The sequence below is a fragment of the Sinocyclocheilus rhinocerous genome, unplaced genomic scaffold (assembly GCF_001515625.1).
Source record: "Sinocyclocheilus rhinocerous isolate Xijiao unplaced genomic scaffold, SAMN03320098_v1.1 scaffold1615, whole genome shotgun sequence".
Lineage (NCBI taxonomy): Eukaryota > Metazoa > Chordata > Actinopteri > Cypriniformes > Cyprinidae > Sinocyclocheilus > Sinocyclocheilus rhinocerous.
The window spans coordinates 653,201-665,337 of NW_015645292.1; the positions used below are offsets into that span (position 1 = coordinate 653,201).

General features: G+C 42.0%; 1 protein-coding gene across 2 annotated transcripts; it reads right to left on the reverse strand.

Moving 5' to 3' along the window:
* Positions 1-2,178: 2,178 nt before the first annotated feature.
* LOC107705900 (E3 ubiquitin-protein ligase TRIM39-like) lies at positions 2,179-11,119 on the reverse strand. Of its 2 annotated transcripts, XM_016509419.1 has the most exons (8): positions 11,005-11,119; positions 10,528-10,614; positions 9,834-10,387; positions 9,456-9,551; positions 3,258-3,491; positions 3,025-3,163; positions 2,893-2,919; positions 2,179-2,726 (listed from the first exon to the last, which is right to left on the reverse strand). In XM_016509419.1, exons 2-8 carry the CDS (start codon positions 10,610-10,612, stop codon positions 2,179-2,181), a joined length of 1,683 nt encoding a protein of 560 aa, XP_016364905.1. In that variant the 5' UTR covers positions 10,613-10,614; positions 11,005-11,119. The 2 variants fall into 2 exon arrangements, with proteins under 2 accessions (XP_016364905.1, XP_016364906.1); XM_016509420.1 differs by lacking the exon at positions 10,528-10,614.
* Positions 11,120-12,137: the final 1,018 nt, after the last annotated feature.

Consider the following 12,137-nt stretch of genomic DNA (forward strand, 5'->3'; position numbering starts at 1 on the left):
AAAAATATTGAATTACAATTACATTACAAAACGTTTTTAAAAGCATGGTAAGTGTTGTGCTACTGTGCTTTAACTACAAATAACGTCACCACAGTAAAACTACAGTTACTATGGTAAAAATATGGTAAGTGTTGTGGTCACTGGGCATTCACTAACAGGATCGAGTAACAAACCATAAAAAAAAAAAATTAACACACCTGTACAGTGACGTTCGGTGCAGTGTTGGGTCACTGGTATGTTTTGTTGAATCAAACTACAATAAGTAATCATTTATTTATTGAACATCTTATTTCTGGGATCAATATATAGGATATTAATGAAATTAACCCCTCTATGTTAAATTGTCCCAAATGGACAGACACAATCAGCTGCGTGTGTCGTGGAGCAAACAATGGTCTTCTTCAAAGTTGTCAATAAAGTTCAAGAAGCAGAGTTCTAGATGTCAAAATAAGACTTTATTGAACAAAGCAACAAAGCCGAGATGACAGTCTTTGTCCGATCGGGCATCTTTCTTACCAAACAAATAGTAATCCAATTTTATTGGTTTCGCCTGTCTGGTTTGCCACAATTAATTCATACCCCTCCTGGCACATCTTTTAATTGTGGAATCCGGCCAAATCTGCCATTTTTAAAATAGCTTTTTATTTCACCGTCTCTGATTGGTTGGAAGTATCCCAATAGGACATACATCAAACTTGTTTGTGTTGTACTTGTCATACTGGGGAAATCACCCAAATTTCATTGGTTCATTTAAGTTCACTGGTACAGTCCAATGGAAAACACCTGTACTGCCCTATGGTAGGCACCAACGACTCGCAATATGCATTAAGACATCCAGTATTGAAATAATCATATCATATTGATCAGTCTACTGATTTTTGTGAATAGTTATACATCATACTTTCAGTAAAATAGTACAATACATATATTCTTTGAAAACAAAAATACCAATACGAGTGCTACTGGTTAGATAATTAATGCATTAGTATAATAACATCTCATGTGGCATCTTTCTTACCAAAAAATTAGTAATCCAATTTTATTGGTTTCGCCTGTCTGGTTTGCCACAATTAACTCATACCCCTCCTGGCACATCTTTTAATTGTGGAATCCGGCCAAATCTGCCATTTTTAAAATAGCTTTTATTTCACCGTCTCTGATTGGTTGGAAGTATCCCAATAGGACATGCATCAAACTTGTTTGTGTTGTATTTGTCATACTGGGGAAATCACCCAAAGTTCATTGGTTCATTTAAGTTCACTGGTACAGTCCAATGGAAAACACCTGTACTGCCCTATGGCAGGCACCACAATATGACTCACAAAATGCATTAAGCACAATATGCATTAACGATCAGTCTATTGATTTTTGTTCGCTTAACATTCAACAATACAATCCACATATCAATACAATTAACATATCACATCAAATAAATACTTAATACATTCATCCCTCCTAAAAACAATGCAGTCCTACCTTTTGTTCAAGAGACTTATTGCATATGGCACAAAAGTTTGATTATATATTGCTTTAGTTGCCTTCAGTGTCCTATAACGGCGCCCAAATGGTAACAATTCGAAGGCATAGTTCAGAGGGTGTGTTATATCTCTATTTATAACCAAAGCTTTCCTCCTAACTGTCATATTATACTGATCAATTGATTTTTGCTTAGACTCTATTATTTTACTTGCCATCCTTATCACTACCATGATCATAATACCATGGTATTTTTAGGTACCTTAAAGTACCATGTACATACCGTGGTTTATTAATATAGTAATCATGCAGATCTATGATATCCAGTATATCAAGATATTACCAGCTGATGTACCACAGTAATATCACAGAACATTCTGTAGGGGAGCCACTACCTTGATACAACAGTTTATTAAGGTCACCATAGTTTTATTTATTCATTTTATATATTATTTTACAGGCAACCTCAGTTTGTCGGGGTGGAGATGAAAGGGAAAAAAGCATGAATATTTATGAAGAGTTGAACATAAATCATTTATTGAACATGCATCATATATTTACATTACAAATATCTCATTATAGCATATAGATTTCAAAAATTGAAAAACAAATAATAAAAAATAGTAATTATTTTAATCATTTTATATTATTATATAATCAAATCATTATTTGAATCTTGTATTTCATATTAAGAGTGTAAATTCATTTATTATTATTGACAGGTGTGATGATCAGTGGACTTGAGTTTTCACCTTCATCATTAAAGCATGGGCTAAATAATGGATAGAGTTTTTCAGTGAAAGACTGACCAGTGAAAGAGTAGATATGAGAGCTGGACTCCACATCATAAAAAGAGACCAAACCCTCCTCATAATCCACAAATACACCGACCCGCTGCGGCTTCACTCTCAGAGACAGAGAGACAGGAGGACTAGAGAGAGCCTCATATTCATTCCCGTCCCTCAGCCACACAGTCCATTGTCCATTCCTGGGACTCACTGTGATGTCTCCCTTCCTGTTAATGGATTCTCTGGCCACTCCTAAATCCCACTCAGTCTTTCCCTTCACCTGCACCTCAAAATAAAATTTCCCTGAGGAGAATCCCTCCTTTCCCAAAACATTTACACAGTAATCAAATCTCTCAGGTTTGTCTGGGAGTTTCTGATCAATGTCTCCATCTCTCACTTGTTTTCCATCATCAGACAGGATAAGATCAGGATGAGCTGTATCAGGATCCAGAGTCACATCCACTGAGAAAACAAAAACTGAGAATATAAATCTCAACTTCACAATACAGATATTTTGTGATGCTGATGTTTTTTTAGATTTAATCCAGTGTGTAATCAGATTGTAGTGCAGTAATGAAGATGTGAGTGTATGAATGTAAACTAGTGTAGTGCAGACAGCACGCTGTACCTGCATACTGCTGCATCCACTTCAGCTCTGTAGAGACACATGGCAATAATACATAATCAGATCCTAATATTATATTTAAAGAATTGTGTACATCATCAATTTTCTATCTGAATAATGTATGTATTGATCTACCAGTTTGTGTGAGTTTCTCATCTATAGTGTCCTTCAGTTGCGTCAGAGCTCTCCTCAGAGTCTCCAGACTCTCATGAGTCTTCATACTGATCTCAGGCCAGTTCCTGGTGTTTCTAGGGCTGCACAGGGATGAGTGAATCTACAGCAGGAGAGAGGAGAAATCCTTCAGCATGGGGAGTGTTCTGGTGTCATATCCTGCATTATCATTGATCAGAGAGACCATGTTGACTGACCTGTTGGAGGTGGAGGTTATCTTCAGTGTGTGAGAGCTGCTCCAGCTCAGTGTTTCTCATCTTTAGCTCAGTGATCTCCTGCTCCAGATCTTCAATCAGCTCTTGCTCCTGTTTCTCTGCTGCTTTCTGCTGCCCCTCCATCATCTCCAGCAGTTCAGTCTGATATCTCTCAATGGAGCGGATGAGATCAGTGAAGACCTCGACATGAGCTGCTTTCTCCTTCTCTGTGTTTCTCTGGTCAACCAGGACAGTCAACAAATTATTATCAGTGTTTGCTAACACAAGAATCAGTGTTACTGTTGCTCATACTTCAGTGTTTTTAAGGGGGTTCAAACTTTCTCAACTGAAGTATAAACTTCATCCTGCACCGTTTGCACTGAAGGATTCCTCAGATCATATGTCTTTCAATCATGTTGAGGAGAGGTGTGATATTACTTTAGTAATCAGGAAATCACAGCCATGTCGATATTCAGACCAACAGTGTGATTGCAAGTGTGCGACAATAAAACAAGAAGTTACTATTAAGCAACTTAAATTTTTGACAAATTATTGTCAGTTGCCTTGTTTGTATTTGTTTGACCATCGAAAATACTAGTTTCAAACAAAAGTGCAACAAACTGTAGTGCTGATTCATTCCTGCTGTTAAATGAATCATTTAAGCAAATTATTCAAAATCAATGACTTAGCCACAAAGACAGTAATTTGTCGCCACCTACTGGTGTAACAATGTAATAATAATAATAATAATAATAATAATAATGATAATAATAATAATACGTTTATTTTATATAGCGCCTTTCTGCAAACTCAAGGTCACTTTACAATATTATAAAAAATAAACATGACAGCAGACAGAAAAACAATACAGATAATCATAAAATATATACCATGAATCAGATCATACAGTCAGAGATCAGACAAACAAGAAAGGAAAAGATATGTTTAAGGTGGATTTTGAAATCATGTAATAATAGGAGTGTTTGGGAATAGAGTTCCAGAGTGTGGGGGCAGAGATACAAAATGCCCATCCATCAAACGATGCTAACTTGTGCCGTGTGACAGCAAACCAGTATCAGAAGATCTTAGAGTGCGAACTGGGGAGTAGGTATGAATGAGATCGGAAATATACAGGGGGGCAAGACCATGAAGTGCTTTGAAGGTGATGAGGAGTATCTTGTATTGAATATGAAAACGAATGGGTAGCCAATGAAGTCTGTGTAGGATGGGAGTAATGTGAGAAGATTTCTTTGAAAAAGTGAGAACCCTAGCTGCAGAGTTCTGAATATATTCGAGCTTATTTATTGTTGTGTTTGGTAGACCATAGAAAAGAGAATTACAGTAGTCGAGTCGAGAAGTAATGAAGGCATGAACCAGTCTCAGAATCGTTGATATTTAAGAAGGGATGTAAACAAGTGATATTACGGAGGTGAAAGAAGGCATACTTTGTCAGTGAAGAAATGTGAGGAAGGAATGAGAGAGAAGAGTCAAAGATTATACCCAGGTTTTTAACATTGGTGGAAGGTCGAACCAAGACTCCAGCAATGGTAACATTGTCGACAAAGAAATGAGCTACATTTTTTGGTGAACCAACAAAAAGAAAATCGGTTTTTATCAAGTGCTGAATTTGAGAAAGTTACTGGTCATCCAAGCATTTATATAATTAATACAAGCCAATATGGAGTTGGTGGGAAAATGAGAATTGTGTTGAGAATGGATGTAGAGTTGGGTGTCGTCTGCATAGCAATGGAAGTTGAAGCCACGATGATGGATAATGTTACCCAATGGGAGCATGTAGATAATGAACAGTAAAGGCCCAAGAACAGATCCCTGGGGAACACCGTGAGAGACGCGGTGGAACCGGCGTCAGCTTTCTGTCATTCAGCAAGTGTGTGTGTCAATCGCAATTTGTCTGTGAGTCGTATTTAGTGTTGTTTGTCCACTTATAAGCTCCATTATGTCAAAGCTTCAGTCAAAAGAAGCATTTGGGCGTTCAGGCAGCGTTCAGGCTGTGTGTTCCTCCCTGTCCGTGCTATATTTCGGGTGGGGACACACACAGTTTGTGTGTTGTCTGCTTGGGAGCGAAGCACGCAGAGTCAGCTCTTGAGGGCTTTCGCCAAGGCGGAGCAGCGGCTGTGCTCGTGGGTTTCGCATATGGATCCGGTGGAGGGAGAGTAGCCGGGCGAGTCCCTATCTTCTTCCTTAACCACCAGATCCGGCGCCCGCTCTCGGGGTTTCGGAAGCCCGCGCTGCGGTCCTTCCCCCCCGGGGAGAGGGTGCGATGCTCCGCCTGTCTTTCTGCGAGGAGATTGATACGGGGCATCAGTTACACAAGCATATTATGCCTAATATTATACAGTAATGAGCAGCATTAATGGGGAGCGGATCACGCGCAGTTGGCTCTCGAGGGGCTGATTGTGCTTTTCCCACTGTTAGGGCACTGAGCTAGCTGCTCTAAGTGTACCAGAGGCCAGTTTCATGAGACTGGTTCACTTAGGAGGTCACCTGGCGGTGTGGGAGCCCCTGCCAAGCGTGCTTCATTGGGTCCTGCCCCGAGCAGGATCTGGTCTAGTCTTCCTAGCAGACGAAGCGGGTCTGAGGGCCGTCGTTTTCAATAGGAGACTTCAGCTATGAGAGTCCTGATGCTGTGGCTCAGGACCTCGGAGGGCAGGCCCCTCTGGGGAAGAGCGGTGTACACCGCATTACACGGTGCCCGTCTCTCCTCAGTACCCTCAGGAGATCAGTCTGCCAACCCTGCTGGTGTTCCAGGGCACAGCGGTCTCCGGCAAGCGCTTCTATCAGTTACCGCCCGGAAACGTAGAGGTACTAAGAGGCTCGCGACCTCCACGGAGGTCTCTAGAGCAGCAAGTACGGCCATCCCCTGCCGGTTCGCCACTTCAGGGCACCGAGCTAGCCGCTCTGATTACACCAGAGGTCAGTCTTGGTTCTTCTCTGCCTCGGTTCAATGGGGTTACCCCCACACTAGTGGGTCCCGAGCAGGCTCTGGTAATGGAATAAGAAGTAAACACTCTCTTGAAGAAGGAGGCCATCGAGGTGGTCCCTCTGTGGGATTCGACCACGATGCAGGCACGTCTGTCCCCTGCTCGGCTCGAGTCGATCCTCACGGCAGTCAAGAGAGTGAGAGAAGGTCAGTCACTCACTGTCAAGCAGTTTCAGAGACTGCTGGGTCTGATGGCAGCTGTGTCCAATGTGATACCTCTTGGTCTGCTGTACATGAGACCCCTACAGTGGTGGCTCACGACCAAGGGGTTCTCCCCGAGGGGAAACCCGCTTCGCATGCTCAAGGTCAGTCTGTGGAGTGGTTGCCATCTCAGTGGCACATCAATTGGCATGTTTCTAGCTTTGAAACACTTTCTCCCGGACCTAAGAGATCACCATGTGTTGGTGCGCACCAACAACACAGCGGTGGTCTCTCATATCAACCACCAAGGAGGTCTGCGTTCACGCCCCCTGTACAGGCTGGCGCACCAGATCCTTGTGTGGTCCCAGGGCAAACTCCTTCCTCTGAGAGCAGTTCACATTTCTGGTCATCTCAATGTGGGAGCAGACATCCTGTCGAGGCAGGGGCCAAGACCCGGCGAATGGAGGCTTCACACCGAGGTGGTGAAGCAGATATGGAGATTTCTGGTTCTCTCTGACTCATCCAGCTCCACTGGGGCTGGATGCCATGGTACAGACGTGGCCAAGGCTTCCTCTGTACGCCTTTCCCCTGATCGCTCTGCTCCTGAGAGTTCTGGAGAGAGTGTGCCGGGATGGAGTCCGGCTGCTGTTAGTAACCCCGTTCTGGCCGGGCCGAGTATGGTTCTCGGACCTGATTTCTCTTCTCGACGTTAGGAGGGACCCGTTAGGAGGGACCTCCTCTCACAGGCGGAGTGCACGATATTCCACCCCCGCCCAGAGCTGGAAGTTATGGGTGTGGCCTCTGAGGGGGCACAACTTGTAGCTTCCGGTCTCTCAACCGAGGTTGTTGAGACCATCCTCCAATCCAGAGCTCCCTCAACGAGGAAACTGTATGCCCTGAAGTGGAAACTTTTCACTTCCTGGTGCAGAGACCGCCAGCTCGACCCAGTTAACTGCCCAGTTGGTACAGTGCTGGAGTTCCTGCAGGCCCATCTCTCCACAGGGTTGACCCACTCCACGCTTAAGGTCTTCGTGGTGGCCATTGTGGCCTACCGCGCCCCTATTGGGGGCCAGTCAGTGGGCAGACACCCCCTGGTTTTACGTTTCCTCCGCGGTGCACTGAGGCTGAGGCCTCCGGCCAGAGAAGCTTATGCTAAGCGGTGGATCAGGATGCTATTCCATAACCTCGAGTCCTCTGATCTCCCCTCTCCTTTGGGTGTTAAGACACTCTTTTTCTGAAGTTGGCCTTTGGGTGGGATGTCCCTGCCTACTTTGTCAGGTGCCTACCTGCTTTCTGCGCCACTCCTGGCTCCGTTCTCTCACTTTAGCTGAGCTCTTCCACACTAGACTTAAGGATTTGTAAATCTGGCGGCATGGGCATTCTCGTCTCCTTTGGGGGTCAAGACTCACTTTTTCTGAAGTTGGCCTTTGGGTGGGATGTCCCTGCCTACTTTGTCAGGTGCCTACCTGCTTTCTGCGCCACTCCTGGCTCCGTTCTCTCACTTTAGCTGAGCTCTTCCACACTAGGCAGGGATTTGTAAGTCTGGCAGCTTGGGCATTCTTGTTCCCATAGCGTTTCGACGCAGCTCGAGTTCCTGAACGGGAACGTCTCCAGGTTACGCATGTAACCATGGTATCCCCTCAGGGCCATACTTCCGGCATCCCTGTCAGCGCTTGCATCATTCCTAGAAGCTGACGCCGGTTCCACCACATGTGCTTTTAATCTTCCTGGTCATTACATCACCCCGCCCGTGACGTCTTGCCCATCCATTGGACTGATTACACATGTGATTCAGAACGTGGTCACGCTGAAGGCATTCCCATAGCATTTTGACGCAGCGTCTCGTTGCCTTCGGGGAACCATGGTTACATGTGTAACCTGGAGACGTTTTCCTGTAAAGGCATTCTAGACGACGACCAGTAGTTTTCAGTTTGCGAAGTGCAGGGATAAACCAGGGAGACGTATGTGTAGAAGAAACAAGTCTACTTTTAAGGGGGGCGGAGAGATATGTTTGTATGGATTCAGAAAACAGTAATGGATTGATAGAATTAAGGTTACGGTAGGTTATGGTAGATTTCACCCTAAGGTGGGGGGAGGCATTTCACAGTTTAGTTTGATGAAGAGGTGATCAGAAAGTCCAATCTGAGAGCCAAGCACAGAAACAGTATGTAGACCAGCAGTGCAGACAAAGTCCAGTATGTAACCTTTTAAGTGCGTAGGAAAATCAATATGCTGTACGAGATTGTAACATTCAAACACTGACATGAGTTCACGGGAATCTGCACAGTCACTATCAACATGTGGTGAAATCACCAAGTAAGATAACAGAAGAAGACATGACACAGGAAAGGGTTAACAGTTCATGCAGTTCAGTGAAAAATGTTGACATTGGTTTGGGTGGACAATACAAGAGAATTACAAGCATTGGAGATGTACCAGAAATTTTGAGAACTAGGTATTCAAAAGTTAAAGTCACATGAAGGTCGATGGTATTGACTGGGATATTTCTGCGATAGACAGCAGCCAGACCACCACCCCTAGATGTCAAACGAGGTTTGGACAGGTAGTTGTATCCAGAGGGAGTTAGGAGATTTAGGTGGAAATAGTAGTTAGGAATTTGTTATGTTTCAGTGAGCAGTAGGAAGTCTAGGTTTTTCTCAGTTAGTAACGTGCAAAGCACAGTAGCCTTCAGAAAGAGTAACCTTCAGAAAGAGTAACTGTAAAATACCCACCACTAAAACACAGGGTGCTTCTCAAAACTTCAAAGGGCTCTTCTGAAGGGGTTAAAGTGATGTACACTTTTCACTCCCATGATTCATGTTTAATTTGTGACACAGATGTTGTAAGAGGACACAGAAGTGTGTTATAAAGGAACTGGTTTTGGTCCCTACACCCTTCATTCCTTTAAAGCTATCACTCTGGAGGTTAACCCCTTCAAAAAGATCATGGCATAGGGATGAACCCTTCAGAATGGAACACAACCACCCAACTAAACTAATGCATCTAAATTATATATAATAAATATTTACATTTATTTCATTACATTATTTTAAACTCACTTTTCTGACTTCTGCTGAGTGTTTGATGTCTTGAATCTTCTTGATTGTGTTCTGGATCATCAGCTGCACGTCTTTCTGTGTCTTCATCAGTTCAGTCTATAGAGAGAACAACACAGACACATTTATCATAACACAAATTAAACATAAATAATGTTTTCATAATGACCTTTTATTTCACAACAGGTCTTCTTGATTCTGTCCTGGATCACCTGCTGCACGTCTTTCTGTGTCTTCATCAGTTCAGTCTATAGAGAGAACAACACAGACACATTTATCATAACATAAATTAAACATAAATAATGTTTTCATAATGACCTTTTATTTCACAACAGGAAATAAAATCTGATTCCATGAGCCCTTTAAAAGTATAACTTCTACCTTTTTCTCTTCACTCTTCTCTTCTATAGGAACAGTGTTGTGGTTCTTGTGGTCTTTCACAGAGCAGATCAAACACACACATGTCTGATCATCTCTACAGAACAGCTCCAGAGGACTATCATGTTTCTGACATATATAGTCCTCCAGATTACTCACAGGATCCATCAGTTTGTGTTTCTTCAAACCTGCCACTCTCAAATGAGGCTCCAGGTGAGTTTCACAGTAAGAGCTCTGACACACCAGACACGACTTCAGGGCGTTCAGCTTTCTTTCCTCACAGATGTCACACAGAACTTCAGGCTTTTTCTCAGGAGTTTTCTTTTTATAGTGAACAACGAGCTCTCTGAGTGTGGTATTAATCTTGAGATCAGGTCTTTGCTTGAATGTTTCTTTACAGTATGGACAGCTGCAGGTCTGGCTGTTGTCCCAGCACTTATTCAGACAGGTCTTGCAGAAGTTGTGTCCACATGGAGTGCTGACTGGATCAGTGAACACGTCCAGACATATAGAGCACTGAAGCTCCTCAGTCAGTGAACCACTGGAGGATGACATACCTAGATGGAGAAATGATGATAGCAACCTGCTCTACTAGTGTAAAGACAAAATCTTGTTGATAGAATGTGCAGAGCTTGAATCTAGACAGTGAGTGGCTACTTTTATAAAGATACAATTTAAATTTGGGTTATTGACTCACATGGATGATCATCAGTTCTCCCTCTTCTGTTTTCATGTCTTTTTGATGACGTCAGGAAAGACTCTTCTGATCTTGCTCTCTTCATGCCTTTTTAAGACAAAAAAAAAAAAAAAAACTCAGAGTGAGGAACTGCTGGTTATATTAAAGGAAAAGTACAGTATAAATCTGTTATTTTGTTCTTTTTGATTTATGTAAATGTGATTTTCAGTTCTGTCTGTTCCGTCTGTCTGCACGTCATTTATTTCTTGTTTCTTTAGAAACACCAGACTTTGCTTTTCAACCAATCAAATGACATACTTTTAATATAATTCTGATATCATTTCAGTGCAGTAATCAACTAAAGCATTTAGTGAGTATTTGACACGCTTAAACCTGCTTCTGTTCAGCTAATTCCAGTCTGACATAAACCCTACTAAACCAGACCAGATCCATTAGAAACCTGTTCAAGACAATCTCTCTTATATTTCTATCACTTACCTGTGAGTATCAGGTGTGTCCACAAGCGTCTTTGAACGATTCAGTATTCTGCTGTTTGAAGAGTTTGATCGTTTCAGGAGTCCATATTGTTTCTGATCAAGTTAGTTTCACTTTCTCGGAGTCTCTCACTGAACTACAGTGATGTCAGAGCTCTTCCTGTTTTTACACATTTAAATCTGTCCCTGTATTCGGTGTGTTTGTTCATGTGTTTCTGTTTGTATTGGGACTGATGTTTCTGTCAGCTCATGAAGAAGAGATTTCAGCAAAAGCTTGATTGTTTGGCAACATTTGTGAAGAGTTTGTTCGTAAATCTAGCAACAAAATTACTAAATTGGCAACAAAATGCTGAACAACATGCCTTCAATACTGTAAATACACAGGAAAACGTTTCATACATGCTGAATTGTTAATGTATTTATAATATAATATAGTGAATGTAATGAAATGAATGACGCCGAAGACACTCTGAAGACTAAAATTAGTAAGATCAGTACAAAGGTCTTTTTGAGATTAATGAAAGTGTTTTTGGATTAAGTTTGGTCAGTCACCGGTATTTGTACTGATCAATGTTTAAAAATTTCAGCTGTTGAATTAAACTACAGTAAGTCATCATTCGATGACTTAAATGATGAGTAACTTTACAGTCATCACTGATTACTGAACATGTTAATTCTAGGTTCAATCTATAAGGATATTAATGAAACCCCTCTATGTTAAATTGTCCTAAATAGACAGACACAATCAGCTGCAAGTGCAATTGGTTAGATAATTAATGCATTAGTATATTAGTATATTTAGTTGTTTACTCCCAAGAGTAAAAGGATTAGCACATTTACTGCTGCTTGTTAAGTCAATCATCACTATTATAATTGTTCATAGTTACCCTTAGTGATTTGAACACTCAGTATTAAAGTATCAACAGCACAATAAACCCATGAATTTCCATTAAAGCAGTAAAAATGGTCATATGAGCTCAATTCACAGCACGTGCAGAGGCACACACATTAATGACAAATTTAAACATAAAGTGACCAATGAACACAGAAATGAAACTGGTGTTTACTGCCCCCTAGTGGACACAGTGATTACAGCATGACACCCACAACTGCTGAAGCCACATGATGATGAGGCTA